Below are 20,230 nucleotides of genomic sequence, written 5' to 3'. Positions count from 1 at the left end.
GGACGGACTAGACCATGGACACACAATTACAAACAGACACATGGAAGCACTAGTCTCCTTGAACCCAGGAAACAGGACAAACTAGACCATGGACACAATTTCAAACAGACACATAGAAGCACTAGTCTCCTTGAACCCAGGAAACAGGACAAACTAGACCATGGACACAATTCCAAACAGACACATGGAAGCACTAGTCTCCTTGAACCCAGGAAACAGGACGGACTTGACCATGGACACAATTACAAACAGACACACAGAAGCACTAGTCTCCTTGAACCCAGGAAACAGGACAAACTAGACCATGGACACAATTTCAAACAGACACATAGAAGCACTAGTCTCCTTGAACCCAGGAAACAGGACAAACTAGACCATGGACACAATTCCAAACAGACACATGGAAGCACTAGTCTCCTTGAACCCAGGAAACAGGATGGACTAGACCATGGACTTACAATTACAAACAGACACATGGAAGCACTAGTCTCCTTGAACCCAGGAAACAGGACGGACTAGACCATGGACACACAATTACAAACAGACACACAGAAGCACTAGTCTCCTTGAACCCAGGAAACAGGACGGAATAGACCATGGACACACAATTACAAACAGACACATGGAAGCACTAGTCTCCTTGAACCCAGGAAACAGGACAAACTAGACCATGGACACAATTTCAAACAGACACATAGAAGCACTAGTCTCCTTGAACCCAGGAAACAGGATGGACTAGACCATGGACACAATTACAAACAGACACACAGAAGCACTAGTCTCCTTGAACCCAGGAAACAGGACGAACTAGACCATGGACACACAATTCCAAACAGACACATAGAAGCACTAGTCTCCTTGAACCCCGGAAACAGGACGGACTAGACCATGGACACAATTACAAACAGTATGATATGCTGCATGCAGACAACTATGCTAGTGTCAAGTGAGCGTGCAAACAGTGTATGATATGCTGCATGCAGCGTCGTGCGTTTGAGTGTGAACACTATCAAGAGAAACCACTTGATAGGTGCGTCTCTGTCCGCTTGTGCGTTTGAGTGTGAACACTATCAAGAGAAACCACTTGATAGGTGCGTCTCTGTCCGCTTGTATGTTTGAGTGTGAACACTATCAAGAGAAACCACTTGATAGGTGCGTGTCTGTCCGCTTGTATGTTTGAGTGTGAACACTATCAAGAGAAACCACTTGATAGGTGCGTCTCTGTCCGCTTGTATGTTTGAGTGTGAACACTATCAAGAGAAACCACTTGATAGGTGCTTCTCTGTCCGCTTGTATGTTTGAGTGTGAACACTATCAAGAGAAACCACTTGATAAGTGCGTCTCTGTCCGCTTGTATGTTTGAGTGTGAACACTATCAAGAGAAACCACTTGATAGGTGCGTCTCTGTCCGCTTGTATGTTTGAGTGTGAACACTATCAAGAGAAACCACTTGATAGGTGCGTCTCTGTCCGCTTGTATGTTTGAGTGTGAACACTATCAAGAGAAACCACTTGATAGGTGCGTGTCTGTCCGCTTGTATGTTTGAGTGTGAACACTATCAAGAGAAACCACTTGATAGGTGCGTCTCTGTCCGCTTGTATGTTTGAGTGTGAACACTATCAAGAGAAACCACTTGATAGGTGCTTCTCTGTCCGCTTGTATGTTTGAGTGTGAACACTATCAAGAGAAACCACTTGATAAGTGCGTCTCTGTCCGCTTGTATGTTTGAGTGTGAACACTATCAAGAGAAACCACTTGATAGGTGCGTCTCTGTCCGCTTGTATGTTTGAGTGTGAACACTATCAAGAGAAACCACTTGATAGGTGCGTCTCTGTCCGCTTGTGCGTTTGAGTGTGAACACTATCAAGAGAAACCACTTGATAGGTGCGTCTCTGTCCACGTGTATGTTTGAGTGTGAACACTATCAAGAGAAACCACTTGATAGGTGCGTCTCTGTCCGCTTGTATGTTTGAGTGTGAACACTATCAAGAGAAACCACTTGATAGGTGCGTCTCTGTCCGCTTGTATGTTTGAGTGTGAACACTATCAAGAGAAACCACTTGATAGGTGCGTCTCTGTCCGCTTGTATGTTTGAGTGTGAACACTATCAAGAGAAACCACTTGATAGGTGTGTCTCTGTCTACTTGCCAAACAACTCTTCTGGGCTGTGGTCTCAAATGACAACAAGAAGCTTGCAAAATGACAAATTATAAGAGAAAATGTAATGGAAGTGCTTTTTCTCCGCTCACCCCTTCTGTGTGTGTGTGTGTGTGTGTGTGTGTGTGTGTGTGCGTGTGTGTGCGTGTGCGTGTGCGTGTGTCTTTAAACCCAGGAAACAGGACAAACTAGACCATGGACACAATTCCAAACAGACACATGGAAGCACTAGTCTCCTTGAACCCAGGAAACAGGATGGACTAGACCATGGACTTACAATTACAAACAGACACATGGAAGCACTAGTCTCCTTGAACCCAGGAAACAGGACAAACTAGACCATGGACACAATTCCAAACAGACACACAGAAGCACTAGTCTCCTTGAACCCAGGAAACAGGACGGAATAGACCATGGACACACAATTCCAAACAGACACATAGAAGCAGCACTAGTCTCCTTGAACCCAAGAAACAGGACGGACTAGACCATGGACACAATTCCAAACAGACACATGGAAGCACTAGTCTCCTTGAAACCAGGAAACAGGACGGACTAGACCATGGACACACAATTACAAACAGACACATGGAAGCACTAGTCTCCTTGAACCCAGGAAACAGGACAAACTAGACCATGGACACAATTTCAAACAGACACATAGAAGCACTAGTCTCCTTGAACCCAGGAAACAGGATGGACTAGACCATGGACACAATTACAAACAGACACAGAAGCACTAGTCTCCTTGAACCCAGGAAACAGGACGGACTAGACCATGGACACACAATTACAAACAGACACATAGAAGCACTATTCTCCTTGAACCCAGGAAACAGAACGGACTAGACCATGGACACACAATTCCAAACAGACACATAGAAGCATTAGTCTCCTTGAACCCAGGAAACAGGACGGACTAGACCATGGACACAATTCCAAACAGACACACGGAAGCACTAGTCTCCTTGAACCCAAGAAACAGGATGGACTAGACCATGGACACAATTACAAACAGACACACAGAAGCACTAGTCTCCTTGAACCCAGGAAACAGGACGGACTAGACCATGGACACAATTACAAACAGACACATGGAAGCACTAGTCTCCTTGAACCCAGGAAACAGGACAAACTAGACCATGGACACAATTCCAAACAGACACATGGAAGCACTAGTCTCCTTGAACCCAGGAAACAGGACGGACTAGACCATGGACACACAATTACAAACAGACACACAGAAGCACTAGTCTCCTTGAACCCAGGAAACAGGACGGACTAGACCATGGACACACAATTCCAAACAGACACATAGAAGCACTAGTCTCCTTGAACCCAGGAAACAGGACGGACTAGACCATGGACACAATTCCAAACAGACACATGGAAGCACTAGTCTCCTTGAACCCAGGAAACAGGACAAACTAGACCATGGACACAATTTCAAACAGACACATAGAAGCACTAGTCTCCTTGAACCCAGGAAACAGGACAAACTAGACCATGGACACAATTTCAAACAGACACATAGAAGCACTAGTCTCCTTGAACCCAGGAAACAGGATGGACTAGACCATGGACACAATTACAAACAGACACACAGAAGCACTAGTCTCCTTGAACCCAGGAAACAGGACGAACTAGACCATGGACACACAATTCCAAACAGACACATAGAAGCACTAGTCTCCTTGAACCCCGGAAACAGGACGGACTAGACCATGGACACAATTACAAACAGTATGATATGCTGCATGCAGACAACTATGCTAGTGTCAAGTGAGCGTGCAAACAGTGTATGATATGCTGCATGCAGCGTCGTGCGTTTGAGTGTGAACACTATCAAGAGAAACCACTTGATAGGTGCGTCTCTGTCCGCTTGTGCGTTTGAGTGTGAACACTATCAAGAGAAACCACTTGATAGGTGCGTCTCTGTCCGCTTGTATGTTTGAGTGTGAACACTATCAAGAGAAACCACTTGATAGGTGCGTGTCTGTCCGCTTGTATGTTTGAGTGTGAACACTATCAAGAGAAACCACTTGATAGGTGCGTCTCTGTCCGCTTGTATGTTTGAGTGTGAACACTATCAAGAGAAACCACTTGATAGGTGCTTCTCTGTCCGCTTGTATGTTTGAGTGTGAACACTATCAAGAGAAACCACTTGATAAGTGCGTCTCTGTCCGCTTGTATGTTTGAGTGTGAACACTATCAAGAGAAACCACTTGATAGGTGCGTCTCTGTCCGCTTGTATGTTTGAGTGTGAACACTATCAAGAGAAACCACTTGATAGGTGCGTCTCTGTCCGCTTGTATGTTTGAGTGTGAACACTATCAAGAGAAACCACTTGATAGGTGCGTGTCTGTCCGCTTGTATGTTTGAGTGTGAACACTATCAAGAGAAACCACTTGATAGGTGCGTCTCTGTCCGCTTGTATGTTTGAGTGTGAACACTATCAAGAGAAACCACTTGATAGGTGCTTCTCTGTCCGCTTGTATGTTTGAGTGTGAACACTATCAAGAGAAACCACTTGATAAGTGCGTCTCTGTCCGCTTGTATGTTTGAGTGTGAACACTATCAAGAGAAACCACTTGATAGGTGCGTCTCTGTCCGCTTGTATGTTTGAGTGTGAACACTATCAAGAGAAACCACTTGATAGGTGCGTCTCTGTCCGCTTGTGCGTTTGAGTGTGAACACTATCAAGAGAAACCACTTGATAGGTGCGTCTCTGTCCACGTGTATGTTTGAGTGTGAACACTATCAAGAGAAACCACTTGATAGGTGCGTCTCTGTCCGCTTGTATGTTTGAGTGTGAACACTATCAAGAGAAACCACTTGATAGGTGCGTCTCTGTCCGCTTGTATGTTTGAGTGTGAACACTATCAAGAGAAACCACTTGATAGGTGCGTCTCTGTCCGCTTGTATGTTTGAGTGTGAACACTATCAAGAGAAACCACTTGATAGGTGTGTCTCTGTCTACTTGCCAAACAACTCTTCTGGGCTGTGGTCTCAAATGACAACAAGAAGCTTGCAAAATGACAAATTATAAGAGAAAATGTAATGGAAGTGCTTTTTCTCCGCTCACCCCTTCTGTGTGTGTGTGTGTGTGTGTGTGTGTGTGTGTGTGTGCGTGTGTGTGCGTGTGCGTGTGCGTGTGTCTTTAAAAGGTTTTTGAGTTACTTGTTACAAAAGCGTTCTGATCAATACCACAGTGAACACTATGTGTGCACCAAGATAAGGTTTCTCCCAGATTGCCAACATATACCTGTGGGGGCGTGGTCAATATGACATCATCATAGAAGTTGCATAACATGTAATGATGCATATGTTTTCTTTGAAAAAGCTAAACAAAAAATGTATACATACATTTGAATTTGTATTATTTAGCATTAACTTAGTGTAGTTTCCGGGCTATAGAGCCCACCGGTATTTAAGCCCCACCCACCAAATTTTAGACTACTTTTTACTTTTTCTCAAGTAATTATGCTAATTACTTGAGAATGCATATTGTGATTGTAATGAAAATCTGTATTACCTACAGTATAATCTGATGAAGCCTTATTTCCGGCTGTGTTGGATGAATGAAAGTGACATTTGCCGGAGAATATATTTAGACTTCTTTAAAAACATGTTAATTAATGTCCTTACATTTAAAATGTGTTCCCTGTGACTAAAAATGTGCCATTGACGATGCTGTTTTTGATCACACAATTATGTTAAGAAAATCCTTTATGTGCGTATTTCAATTCATGCCATTGTTTGTTATTGGTCCACTAGATGGAGCTACATGTTCCCATTCAAAGCATGCATCTAGTTAAGTAAAGCACACTGGATGGAGCTACATGTTCCCATTCAAAGCATGCATCCAGTGAAGTAAAGCATGCAGCGGGTGTCTTGGAAGACTAAATCATTGAAAGTAGAAAATAGATATCATATGTGTTTTAGCAAGCTAACGTGTGGTCTTTAAAGAGGAGCCAGGATGTTCATCCATCCATTATCAATCTTATTACAATGTTGGACGACGACAGACGTCAAATCATAAGTTTCACGCAATCAGTTTTGTTTTTTTCCAACAAAGGGCCAATTATGACATCACAGATTGGCGGACGTACTTACCGTATCTCTGAGCAACATTTATGCTAATTTGACAGCAAAGCACATCACACACGTTTCGACGAGGAAGTAGGAATATGTCATGTAACATATTGGAACTGTTGGAAATAAACAACAATTACCAGCAGAGGTGGGTAGAGTAGCCAGAAATTGTACTCAAGTAAGAGTACTGTTACTTTAGAGATTTATTACTCAAGTAAAAGTAAGGAGTAGTCACCCAAATATTTACTTGAGTAAAAGTAAAAAGTATGTTGTGAAAAAACTACTCAAGTACTGAGTAACTGATGAGTAACATACACACATATATCATGTGTATATATATATATATATATATATATATATATATACACACACACACACACACACACACACACACACACACACACACACACACACACACATACATATTTATATATATACATACATTGATATATACAGTATATAATTTATATTTATTTATTTTGCCATTTTTGTTTACATGTTAAAGGTGTTTTAATGAATATACATGCATGTTTAACACATATAGTTTCCTTTTTTTTCATGAAGACAAGAATATAAGTTGGTGTATTACCTGATTCTGATGACTTGCATTGATTGTAATCAGACAGTAGTGATGATTACGTACACGTTTTCAAATGGAGGAGAAAAAAGTTCCTCATTTCTGTCTAATACCACATGAAAGTGGTTGGTTTTTGGCATCTAATTTGTCCAGCTTCCATATTCGTTTTTATACACTTTACAAGAAATACATTGGCGGCAAAATCCGTAGCTTGCTAGCTTGTTTGCGCTGGCTTTCGGAGACTCTTATTTTGAAAGCGCATGCGCGATGGAGCGGCACTTTTATTGTGAAGACAGGAACTGTGCAGTCAGTCTTTAGGCTTTTGACGGGATGTACGGTTGAAATAAAAAAGGGTCTTTTTTCCTTCACACTTTTGATTGATTGATTGGAACTTTTATTAGTAGATTGCACAGTACAGTACATATTCTGTACAATTGACTACTAAATGGTAACACCCCAATAAGTTTTTACACTTGTTTAAGTCAGGTCATGTGACCGCCTGGCTCTGTTTGATTGGTCCAACGTCACCAGTGACTGCATCTGATTGTTGAAACGCAGGCACTATGAAGGTCTGTCTGACAGACCAAAACAAACAAAGCGTGCATTAACAGATCGATAAAAATTAGTAGCGAGTAGCGAGCTAAATGTAGATAAAAGTAGCGGAGTAAAAGTAGCGTTTCTTCTCTATAAATATACTCAAGTAAAAGTAAAAGTATGTTGCATTAAAACTACTCTGAGAAGTACAATTTATCCCAAAAGTTACTCAAGTAGATGTAACGGAGTAAATGTAGCGCGTTACTACCCACCTCTGATTACCAGGAAGTGTTTTAAATGTATTTTACAATCATGATAGGTCAATAAGTTCAATTCAAGCTTGAATTTTAGGGACCTCTTATGGTTTGGATATTTTAGTCAAATGATAGTATTAGCTTAGCCCTCAGAGGCTGACTTTTCAGTCAATATTTACTGTTCTGTTGGCCATATTCTTGTTGTCTTTCCATTCACACGTTTTTTTGTCCATGTTGGATTTAAACCTTTTCATGTCACACTGAAAGTTATGTGTCCATACTCCAAAGCCAAACAGGACACAACAGTCCTTTATTTTAAAAATGGCCCTTAAAACATTTAGGTTGTATGTTTGTTTTTGTATTTTTACATTTGTGGCTCAAATCTACAAAAAAAAAACCAAAAAAAAAACATGTTTTTTATTGTATTTAAAGTTGACACTGAAGGCCTTTTGATCAAATATCACATTGATCAAATATCACATTGACCAAATATCACATTGATCAAATATCACATTGACCAAATATCACATTGACCAAATATCACATTGACCAAATATCACATTGACCAAATATCACATTGATCAATTAGCATACATTTGCACAAGTTATTTGACCAATTTAAACTATGTGACATTATCTGCTCAAAAGGCCTTCAAAGGGGTAAACAAACATTACATGTTTGATATTTTTGTTTAGGACAGAAGATTTTAGCAAAACAAATATGAATCCAAAATGTTTTAGTCTTTGGATCCGTCCATCCATCATCCATCCATCATCCATCCATCATCCATCCATCCATCCATCCATCATCCATCAATCCATCCATCATCCATCATCCATCCATCCATCCATCATCCATCCATCCATCCATCCATTTTCTACCGCTTGTACATTCCAAATGGTATGGTTAAAGTTCATTGAGAAGTAGGACATTCTTTTTTGAAACTTTAGAATGATGTTACTGTTCCTGAAATGAGCCTAAAATGGCATTGATCCAACATGAAAACTGCACCTTTTATGCCACATTCATAACCAATATATCTTCACATTTGGCCTCCTATTTAAATGTGTCCACCGGATGGAGATACTTTTTCCTATTCAAAGCATGCATCACTTTAGAAAAACTGCTCCATTTTTCTTTCATCTGACCACACAACTTTCCTCCAGAAGGTCTCATCTTTGTCCATGTGATGTCAGATGAAACAAAAATGGATCTGTTTGGCCACAACACCCAGCAATATGTTTGGAGGAGAAAAGGTGAGGCCTTTAATCCCAGGAACACCATGCCTACTAGAGATGCCCGGATAGGCAATTATTTCATCCGCAACCGCATCAGAAAGTCGTCAACCATCCGCCATCCACCTGTTTCTAACATTTAATCAGAACCGCATCCGCCCGCACCCGCCCGTTGTTATATATCTAATATAGACGATGTGAGGTTATAAAGCTTTTGCCTGTTAAAGAAAGGAGACTGATCCAATGCAGCACAGACATTCGCGTGCCACGCTGTCACGGCCCAGACGCACACCAGTGCGCAATCATATGGGAGCCGCGCTGAGCGCACCTCCAAGCGCGTCTCGCTGCCGGCGACGGCCGGGTATGGGCCCGACGCTCCAGCGCCATCCATTTTCAGGGCTAGTTGATTCGGCAGGTGGGTTGTTACACACTCCTTAGCGGGTTCCGACTTCCATGGCCACCGTCCTGCTGTCTATATCAACCAGGGTGAGCCCCACCCCTTTCGTTTGCGGGCACAACCGCGGAGTCCGCGGATTATCTGCGGATCGGGCGGCTGAAATTAAAAAAAATTAGATTTTATCCGCAGGTCGGGTGGTTAAAATAAAAAAAAATTAGATTTTAAATAGATTCAGGCGGGTGGCAGTTAAACCAATTGGGAAATATATATACATAGTTAAATGTTGTTACCCACATACGAAAAACGAGCAGGCACCTGCAGCATATGCCACAACAGAAGAAGAAAAAAAAAAGAGATGGACACTTTTACGGAGCGGAGAAGGGACGCCTCGCCGGGGTCCGGGACCGAGGCCCCTTCCCCCGAGAGGGCCCCACCAGGAGCCGTAGCTGAGGCGATCCGCGAGAAGGGCCCGACGCAAGTCCAGGGTCACCACCGCGCCCACCGCACCGACACCCCGCCTCGTCCGCCTTCGCCGCGGCCGGCGTCACGCGCAGCAGGTAAGCAGCTTACCTGCCCGCCACCCCCGTGGCCGGAGGCTCGTAACAGGGGTCACTCCGCGCGCTCCGCCCGCGCAGCTTACCTGCCCGCCACCCCTGTTGCCGGGGGCGCGCAACAGGGGTCACTCCGCGCGCAGTGCGCTCACGAAAGGGGTGGGGCTCACCCTGGTTGATACAGACAGCAGGACGGTGGCCATGGAAGTCGGAACCCGCTAAGGAGTGTGTAACAACCCACCTGCCGAATCAACTAGCCCTGAAAATGGATGGCGCTGGAGCGTCGGGCCCATACCTGGCCGTCGCCGGCAGCGAGACGCGCTTGGAGGTGCGCTCAGCGCGGCTCCCATATGATTGCGCACTGGTGTGCGTCTGGGCCGTGACAGCGTGGCACGCGAATGTCTGTGCTGCATTGGATCAGTCTCCTTTCTTTAACAGGCGCAACCGCGGAGTCCGCGGATTATCTGCGGATCGGGCGGCTGAAATTTAAAAAAATTAGATTTTATCCGCGGGTCGGGTCGGGCGGTTAAAATAAAAAAAAATTAGATTTTAAATAGATTCAGGCGGGTGGCAGTTAAACCAATTCGGAAATATATATACATAGTTAAATGTTGTTACCCACATACGAAAAACGAGCAGGCACCTGCAGCATATGCCACAACAGAAGAAGAAAAAAAAAAGAAATGGACACTTTTACGGAGCGGAGAAGGGACGCCTCGCCGGGGTCCGGGACCGAGGCCCCTTCCCCCGAGAGGGCCCCACCAGGAGCCGTAGCTGAGGCGATCCGCGAGAAGGGCCCGACGCAAGTCCAGGGTCACCACCGCGCCCACCGCACCGACACCCCGCCTCGTCCGCCTTCGCCGCGGCCGGCGTCACGCGCAGCAGGTAAGCAGCTTACCTGCCCGCCACCCCCGTGGCCGGGGGCTCGTAACAGGGGTCACTCCGCTCGCTCCGCCCGCGCAGCTTACCTGCCCGCCACCCCTGTTGCCGGGGGCGCGCAACAGGGGTCACTCCGCGCGCAGTGCGCTCACGAAAGGGGTGGGGCTCACCCTGGTTGATACAGACAGCAGGAGGTGGCCATGGAAGTCGGAACCCGCTAAGGAGTGTGTAACAACCCACCTGCCGAATCAACTAGCCCTGAAAATGGATGGCGCTGGAGCGTCGGGCCCATACCTGGCCGTCGCCGGCAGCGAGACGCGCTTGGAGGTGCGCTCAGCGCGGCTCCCATATGATTGCGCACTGGTGTGCGTCTGGGCCGTGACAGCGTGGCACGCGAATGTCTGTGCTGCATTGGATCAGTCTCCTTTCTTTAACAGGCGCAACCGCGGAGTCCGCGGATTATCTGCGGATCGGGCGGCTGAAATTTAAAAAAATTAGATTTTATCCGCGGGTCGGGTCGGGCGGTTAAAATTAAAAAAAATTAGATTTTAAATAGATTCAGGCGGGTGGCAGTTAAACCAATTCGGAAATATATATACATAGTTAAATGTTGTTACCCACATACGAAAAACGAGCAGGCACCTGCAGCATATGCCACAACAGAAGAAGAAAAAAAAAAGAAATGGACACTTTTACGGAGCGGAGAAGGGACGCCACGCCGGGGTCCGGGACCGAGGCCCCTTCCCCCGAGAGGGCCCCACCAGGAGCCGTAGCTGAGGCGATCCGCGAGAAGGGCCCGACGCAAGTCCAGGGTCACCACCGCGCCCACCGCACCGACACCCCGCCTCGTCCGCCTTCGCCGCGGCCGGCGTCACGCGCAGCAGGTAAGCAGCTTACCTGCCCGCCACCCCCGTGGCCGGGGGCTCGTAACAGGGGTCACTCCGCGCGCTCCGCCCGCGCAGCTTACCTGCCCACCACCCCTGTTGCCGGGGGCGCGCAACAGGGGTCACTCCGCGCGCAGTGCGCTCACGAAAGGGGTGGGGCTCACCCTGGTTGATACAGACAGCAGGACGGTGGCCATGGAAGTCGGAACCCGCTAAGGAGTGTGTAACAACCCACCTGCCGAATCAACTAGCCCTGAAAATGGATGGCGCTGGAGCGTCGGGCCCATACCCGGCCGTCGTCGGCAGCGAGACGCGCTTGGAGGTGCGCTCAGCGCGGCTCCCATATGATTGCGCACTGGTGTGCGTCTGGGCCGTGACAGCGTGGCACGCGAATGTCTGTGCTGCATTGGATCAGTCTCCTTTCTTTAACAGGCGCTTTATAACCTCACTAATGCCTTGCATCGTCTATATTAGATATATAACAACGGGCGGGTGCGGGCGGATGCGGTTCTGATTAAATGTTAGGTCGGGTGGATGGCGGATGGTTGACGACTTTCTGATGCGGATGAAATAATTGCCTATCCGCGCATCTCTAGCGGACGTACTTACCGTATCTCTGAGCGACATTTATGCTAATTTGACAGCAAAGCACATCGCACACGTTTCAACGAGGACGTAGAAATATGTCATGTAACATATTGGAACTGTTGGAAATAAACAACAATTACCAGGAAGTGTTTTAAATGTGTTTTACAATCATGATAGGTCAATGAGTTCAATTCAAGCTTGAATTTTAGGGACCTCTTATGGTTTGGATATTTTAGTCAAATGATGTATTAGCTTAGCCCTCAGAGGCTGACTTTTCAGTCAATATTTACTGTTCTGTTGGCCATATTCTTGTTGTCTTTCCATTCACATGTTTTGTTTGTTGTCTTTCCATTCACATGTTTTGTTTGTTGTCTTTCCATTCACATGTTTTTTTGTCCATGTTGGATTTAAACCTTTTCATGTCACACTGAAAGTTATGTGTCCATACTAGAGATGCGCGGATAGGCAATTATTTCATCCGCAACCACATCAGAAAGTCGTCAACCATCCGCCATCCACCCGATGTAACATTTGATCAGAACCGCACCCGCCCGTTGTTATATATCTAATATAGACGATGCAAGGCATTAGTGAGGTTATAAAGCTTTTGCCTGTTAAAGAAAGGAGACTGATCCAATGCAGCACCGACATTCGCGTGCCACGCTGTCACGGCCCAGACGCACACCAGTGCGCAATCATATGGGAGCCGCGCTGAGCGCACCTCCAAGCGCGTCTCGCTGCCGGCGACGGCCGGGTATGGGCCCGACGCTCCAACGCCATCCATTTTCAGGGCTAGTTGATTCGGCAGGTGGGTTGTTACACACTCCTTAGCGGGTTCCGACTTCCATGGCCACCGTCCTGCTGTCTATATCAACCAGGGTGAGCCCCACCCCTTTCGTTTGCGGGCACAACCGCGGAGTCCGCGGATTATCTGCGGATCGGGCGGCTGAAATTAAAAAAAATTAGATTTTATCCGCGGGTCGGGTCGGGCGGTTAAAATAAAAAAAAAATTTGATTTTAAATAGATTCAGGCGGGTGGCAGTTAAACCAATTCGGAAATATATATACATAGTTAAATGTTGTTACCCACATACGAAAAACGAGCAGGCACCTGCAGCATATGCCACAACAGAAGAAGAAAAAAAAAAGAGATGGACACTTTTACGGAGCGGAGAAGGGACGCCTCGCCGGGGTCCGGGACCGAGGCCCCTTCCCCCGAGAGGGCCCCACCAGGGGCCGTAGCTGAGGCGATCCGCGAGAATGGCCCGACGCAAGTCCAGGGTCACCACCGCGCCCACCGCACCGACACCCCGCCTCGTCCGCCTTCGCCGCGGCCGGCGTCACGCGCAGCAGGTAAGCAGCTTACCTGCCCGCCACCCCCGTGGCCGGGGGCGCGTAACAGGGGTCACTCCGCGCGCAGTGCGCTCACGAAAGGGGTGGGGCTCACCCTGGTTGATATAGACAGCAGGACGGTGGCCATGGAAGTCGGAACCCGCTAAGGAGTGTGTAACAACCCACCTGCCGAATCAACTAGCCCTGAAAATGGATGGCGCTGGAGCGTCGGGCCCATACCTGGCCGTCGCCGGCAGTGAGACGCGCTTGGAGGTGCGCTCAGCGCGGCTCCCATATGATTGCGCACTGGTGTGCGTCTGGGCCGTGACAGCGTGGCACGCGAATGTCTGTGATGCATTGGATCAGTCTCCTTTCTTTAACAGGCGCTTTATAACCTCACTAATGCCTTGCATCGTCTATATTAGATATATAACAACGGGCGGGTGCGGGCGGATGCGGTTCTGATTAAATGTTAGGTCGGGTGGATGGCGGATGGTTGACGACTTTCTGATGCGGATGCGGATGAAATAATTGCCTATCCGCGCATCTCTAGCGGACGTACTTACCGTATCTCTGAGTGACATTTATGCTAATTTGACAGCAAAGCACATCGCACACGTTTCAACGAGGACGTAGAAATATGTCATGTAACATATTGGAACTGTTGGAAATAAACAACAATTACCAGGAAGTGTTTTAAATGTGTTTTACAATCATGATAGGTCAATAAGTTCAATTCAAGCTTGAATTTTAGGGACCTCTTATGGTTTGGATATTTTAGTCAAATGATGTATTAGCTTAGCCCTCAGAGGCTGACTTTTCAGTCAATATTTACTGTTCTGTTGGCCATATTCTTGTTGTCTTTCCATTCACATGTTTTGTTTGTTGTCTTTCCATTCACATGTTTTGTTTGTTGTCTTTCCATTCACATGTTTTTTTGTCCATGTTGGATTTAAACCTTTTCATGTCACACTGAAAGTTATGTGTCCATACTAGAGATGCGCGGATAGGCAATTATTTCATCCGCAACCGCATCAGAAAGTCGTCAACCATCCGCCATCCACCCGATGTAACATTTGATCAGAACCGCACCCGCCCGTTGTTATATATCTAATATAGACGATGCAAGGCATTAGTGAGGTTATAAAGCTTTTGCCTGTTAAAGAAAGGAGACTGATCCAATGCAGCACCGACATTCGCGTGCCACGCTGTCACGGCCCAGACGCACACCAGTGCGCAATCATATGGGAGCCGCGCTGAGCGCACCTCCAAGCGCGTCTCGCTGCCGGCGACGGCCGGGTATGGGCCCGACGCTCCAACGCCATCCATTTTCAGGGCTAGTTGATTCGGCAGGTGGGTTGTTACACACTCCTTAGCGGGTTCCGACTTCCATGGCCACCGTCCTGCTGTCTATATCAACCAGGGTGAGCCCCACCCCTTTCGTTTGCGGGCACAACCGCGGAGTCCGCGGATTATCTGCGGATCGGGCGGCTGAAATTAAAAAAAATTAGATTTTATCCGCGGGTCGGGTCGGGCGGTTAAAATAAAAAAAAAATTTGATTTTAAATAGATTCAGGCGGGTGGCAGTTAAACCAATTCGGAAATATATATACATAGTTAAATGTTGTTACCCACATACGAAAAACGAGCAGGCACCTGCAGCATATGCCACAACAGAAGAAGAAAAAAAAAAGAGATGGACACTTTTACGGAGCGGAGAAGGGACGCCTCGCCGGGGTCCGGGACCGAGGCCCCTTCCCCCGAGAGGGCCCCACCAGGGGCCGTAGCTGAGGCGATCCGCGAGAATGGCCCGACGCAAGTCCAGGGTCACCACCGCGCCCACCGCACCGACACCCCGCCTCGTCCGCCTTCGCCGCGGCCGGCGTCACGCGCAGCAGGTAAGCAGCTTACCTGCCCGCCACCCCCGTGGCCGGGGGCGCGTAACAGGGGTCACTCCGCGCGCAGTGCGCTCACGAAAGGGGTGGGGCTCACCCTGGTTGATATAGACAGCAGGACGGTGGCCATGGAAGTCGGAACCCGCTAAGGAGTGTGTAACAACCCACCTGCCGAATCAACTAGCCCTGAAAATGGATGGCGCTGGAGCGTCGGGCCCATACCTGGCCGTCGCCGGCAGTGAGACGCGCTTGGAGGTGCGCTCAGCGCGGCTCCCATATGATTGCGCACTGGTGTGCGTCTGGGCCGTGACAGCGTGGCACGCGAATGTCTGTGATGCATTGGATCAGTCTCCTTTCTTTAACAGGCGCTTTATAACCTCACTAATGCCTTGCATCGTCTATATTAGATATATAACAACGGGCGGGTGCGGGCGGATGCGGTTCTGATTAAATGTTAGGTCGGGTGGATGGCGGATGGTTGACGACTTTCTGATGCGGATGCGGATGAAATAATTGCCTATCCGCGCATCTCTAGCGGACGTACTTACCGTATCTCTGAGTGACATTTATGCTAATTTGACAGCAAAGCACATCGCACACGTTTCAACGAGGACGTAGAAATATGTCATGTAACATATTGGAACTGTTGGAAATAAACAACAATTACCAGGAAGTGTTTTAAATGTGTTTTACAATCATGATAGGTCAATAAGTTCAATTCAAGCTTGAATTTTAGGGACCTCTTATGGTTTGGATATTTTAGTCAAATGATGTATTAGCTTAGCCCTCAGAGGCTGACTTTTCAGTCAATATTTACTGTTCTGTTGGCCATATTCTTGTTGTCTTTCCATTCACATGTTTTGTTTGTTGTCTTTCCATTCACATGTTTTGTTTGTTGTCTTTCCATTCACATGTTTTTTTGTCCATGTTGGATTTAAACCTTTTCATGTCACACTGAAAGTTATGTGTCCATACTAGAGATGCGCGGATAGGCAATTATTTCATCCGCAACCGCATCAGAAAGTCGTCAACCATCCGCCATCCACCCGATGTAACATTTGATCAGAACCGCACCCGCCCGTTGTTATACATCTAATATAGACGATGCAAGGCATTAGTGAGGTTATAAAGCTTTTGCCTGTTAAAGAAAGGAGACTGATCCAATGCAGGACCGACATTCGCGTGCCACGCTGTCACGGCCCAGACGCACACCAGTGCGCAATCATATGGGAGCCGCGCTGAGCGCACCTCCAAGCGCGTCTCGCTGCCGGCGACGGCCGGGTATGGGCCCGACGCTCCAGCGCCATCCATTTTCAGGGCTAGTTGATTCGGCAGGTGGGTTGTTACACACTCCTTAGCGGGTTCCAACTTCCATGGCCACCGTCCTGCTGTCTATATCAACCAGGGTGAGCCCCACCCCTTTCGTTTGCGGGCACAACCGCGGAGTCCGCGGATTATCTGCGGATCGGGCGGATGAAATTAAAAAAAATTAGATTTTATCCGCGGGTCGGGTCGGGCGGTTAAAATAAAAAAAAATTTGATTTTAAATAGATTCAGGCGGGTGGCAGTTAAACCAATTGGGAAATATATATACATAGTTAAATGTTGTTACCCACATACGAAAAACGAGCAGGCACCTGCAGCATATGCCACAACAGAAGAAGAAAAAAAAAAGAGATGGACACTTTTACGGAGCGGAGAAGGGACGCCTCGCCGGGGTCCGGGACCGAGGCACCTTCCCCCGAGAGGGCCCCACCAGGAGCCGTAGCTGAGGCGATCCGCGAGAAGGGCCCGACGCAAGTCCAGGGTCACCACCGCGCCCACCGCACCGACACCCCGCCTCGTCCGCCTTCGCCGCGGCCGGCGTCACGCACAGCAGGTAAGCAGCTTACCTGCCCGCCACCCCCGTGGCCGGGGGCTCGTAACAGGGGTCACTCTGCGCGCTCCGCCCGCGCAGCTTACCTGCCCGCCACCCCTGTTGCCGGGGGCGCGCAACAGGGGTCACTCCGCGCGCAGTGCGCTCACGAAAGGGGTGGGGCTCACCCTGGTTGATATAGACAGCAGGACGGTGGCCATGGAAGTCGGAACCCGCTAAGGAGTGTGTAACAACCCACCTGCCGAATCAACTAGCCCTGAAAATGGATGGCGCTGGAGCGTCGGGCCCATACCCGGCCGTCGCCGGCAGCGAGACGCGCTTGGAGGTGCGCTCAGCGCGGCTCCCATATGATTGCGCACTGGTGTGCGTCTGGGTCGTGACAGCGTGGCACGCGAATGTCTGTACTGCATTGGATCAGTCTCCTTTCTTTAACAGGCAAAAGCTTTATAACCTCACTAATGCCTTGCATCGTCTATATTAGATATATAACAACGGGCGGGTGCGGGCGGGTGCGGTTCTGATCAAATGTTAGGTCGGGTGGATGGCGGATGGTTGACGACTTTCTGATGCGGTTGCGGATGAAATAATTGCCTATCCGCGCATCTCTAATAAGCGGTGAGGGGGACATAACCGATGAGGGGGGGACATACCCGATGAAGAGGGGACATAAGCGATGAGGGGGGACATACCCGATGAGGAGGGGACATACCCGATGAGGGGTCACATACCTGATGAGGGGGGGACATACCTGATGAGGGGGGACATACCCAAAGAGGGGTGCATACCTGATGAGGGGGCCCAGCAGGAGCAGGTGCAGGAGGAGGACCAGCGGCCTGTCCCTGCCCACGTCCCTGTGGATGAAGATGAGCGTCATCTGGATGAGGACGGCGGGCAGCAGCATGAAGGTGAGGGTGAAGGCCAGCCAGTGGGTGTCGTCAGTGCGGCTGTATTGTCGGCACAGGATGGCGGCGTTGATCAGCTCTGCGCAGTAAAGCAGGGTGGCGAACACTACGCTCAGCGGGGCTCGAACCTTGCTCCCACTCACCACCAACATGTCCTCCCTCTCCCTCTCCCGCTCCTCCATGGACGCACTTGTCACAGTCCGAGGTGAGCCATACCTAACTTGTCATACCTAACTTGTCATACCTTTCCTCCTTCCAACTTGCCCTGCTTCTCAACTTTGCGACAGCGTCACAAAGTTTGCGGCAGTATTGTCCGCTGGAAACGCCTCGCTGGATAATCCTCCGCTCGGCGTTCAACTTCCGCCTCGAGTCGTCACGTCGTCCGCCAAATCATGGCGAAGACGGCCGCACCCCGCGCGGACAACAAGAAGATTTAGTGGCGGCTCGTCGTGCGTCTTTGGCCAGCTTTCATGCGCTCTAGCCGCCAGTCAAGCAGCGTCAAGATGACCGCCTTAAAGCGGAAGTCAGTAGTCGGCCATCCAAAATAAGAGCTACAACATCCGGTTTTGGTTTGGTGAAAAAGGTGGAAAACATTCTTCCAACTAGATGAGGCAATTCCTGAAGGAAGTGCGTGGGAATGCTGAAGTTGAGCTGAAATCCTGGAATTATTTTTAGAATTGTTGAAGTAGAGCCAGGGCCGGCCCGTGGCATAGGCCGTATAGGCAAATGCTAAGGGCGCCGTCCATCAGGGGGCGCCACGCCAGTGCCACAAATGTTGGAGAAAAAAAAAAAAAAGTTGGTACTATTATTTCTAAATACAAAAAATAATCCAACGTTAATTAAAATGCAAAGTAAAGCCTATATAATGGAAATATTATTTGTTACAACATTACGCCCCCCCCCCCGCCCCCCCTCCCTTCCCGTATCATGACTCTTTTTGGACGTCACCACATCAAAAAATCAACACAAGATGTCAAAACGGCCAAAACTGTCAGGTGCCCAGGGAAGAAAAAAGAGAAAAGAAGAGGAGGAGAAACGAGAAAAAGACAAGAGGTAGCAGGTAGGTAACGTTAGCCTACATGAAATTATTTGTCTGTTACAGAATAGTAACCTGGCTTTTTAGCATTAAGCTAATGTTACATGATTCGGCAATTGCTAATCAATAAATAGCTAGTTCTGTTTTAACGTCGGGTTAATATTGTGGAGGGGGCTAAATTGTTATGGAAAATAATAATGTAACGTTAGGTAATTACCTTACATTCCTCAGGGACATTTGTATTAGATCTTTTAAGCAGGTGTTTTTTGTTTACATTGTTATTGCCTTCTGGTTAGCTAATGTTTGCCCTGCAGGTAATAGTCACTTTTCCACCCCTTTATATATTAGGTATAGTTGTAAGCCTAGTTGTTAAAGTGCACATCATTAATGTAAATTAAGCAATATGTATGTAAAAAAAATATTGTATTTCATATATTCATTTTTTATTTTTTGCATTCATTTATTTATTCATATTTTTTTTATCTTGTTAACTATTCTGATTGTTAATTTGCTTTCTTTAAGTAAAAAAAAACGTCAAAGACAAAGCTATTCGGTTTCTTGTGAGTATATACACTTCACTGCCGATGTGGGGGGGCGCCACCTAAAATCTTGCCTAGGGCGCCAGATTGGTTAGGGCCGGGCCTGAGTAGAGCACACAAATCCTGAACAGGGTGAATATTTACAAGTTGGAACGGTTTGAATCAGATAACAAATGTGGGAGTTGTGGAACTTTGAAGAATGTTCCATGGATTTCAATGTGAACTTTCCCAAAAATTTGGGAATTTCGGGGAAAAGCGGGAATTTTTTTTTTCAATGGTAAAAAAAAGCTTGAATGGTCTGAATGAGTTGAAATGTTTGCTGCTGGACTTTTTCACATCAGTCGAGAAATGTTGAATTGACAAATGGCATCCATACATCCGTTTTATACCGCTTGTCCCTTTTGGGTCGCGGGGGGGTGCTGGAGCCTATCTAAGCTGCATTCGGGCGGAAGGCGGTGTACACCCTGGAAAAGTTCCTGGAATTTCGGGAAAATCTGG

At 47.5% G+C, this 20,230-nt stretch overlaps 1 protein-coding gene across 1 annotated transcript in view; it reads right to left on the bottom strand.

Annotated features, from left to right (window-relative positions):
• The window catches only part of xkrx (XK related X-linked), a 45,833-nt gene extending 27,147 nt beyond the window's left edge, over window positions 1–18,686 (bottom strand). The window contains exon 1 of the mRNA XM_061930089.1: window positions 18,041–18,686. Within this exon, the coding sequence (XP_061786073.1) occupies window positions 18,041–18,339 (299 nt within the window). The 5' untranslated portion in view covers window positions 18,340–18,686. The remainder of the gene's footprint in view (window positions 1–18,040) is intronic.
• Between the last annotated feature and the right edge of the window lie 1,544 nt (window positions 18,687–20,230).

This window comes from Nerophis lumbriciformis, linkage group LG36 (assembly GCF_033978685.3).
Source record: "Nerophis lumbriciformis linkage group LG36, RoL_Nlum_v2.1, whole genome shotgun sequence".
NCBI classification, from domain to species: domain Eukaryota; kingdom Metazoa; phylum Chordata; class Actinopteri; order Syngnathiformes; family Syngnathidae; genus Nerophis; species Nerophis lumbriciformis.
The sequence above is the reverse complement of the archived record's forward strand: the minus strand, read 5'-3'. Positions and strand labels throughout refer to the sequence as shown.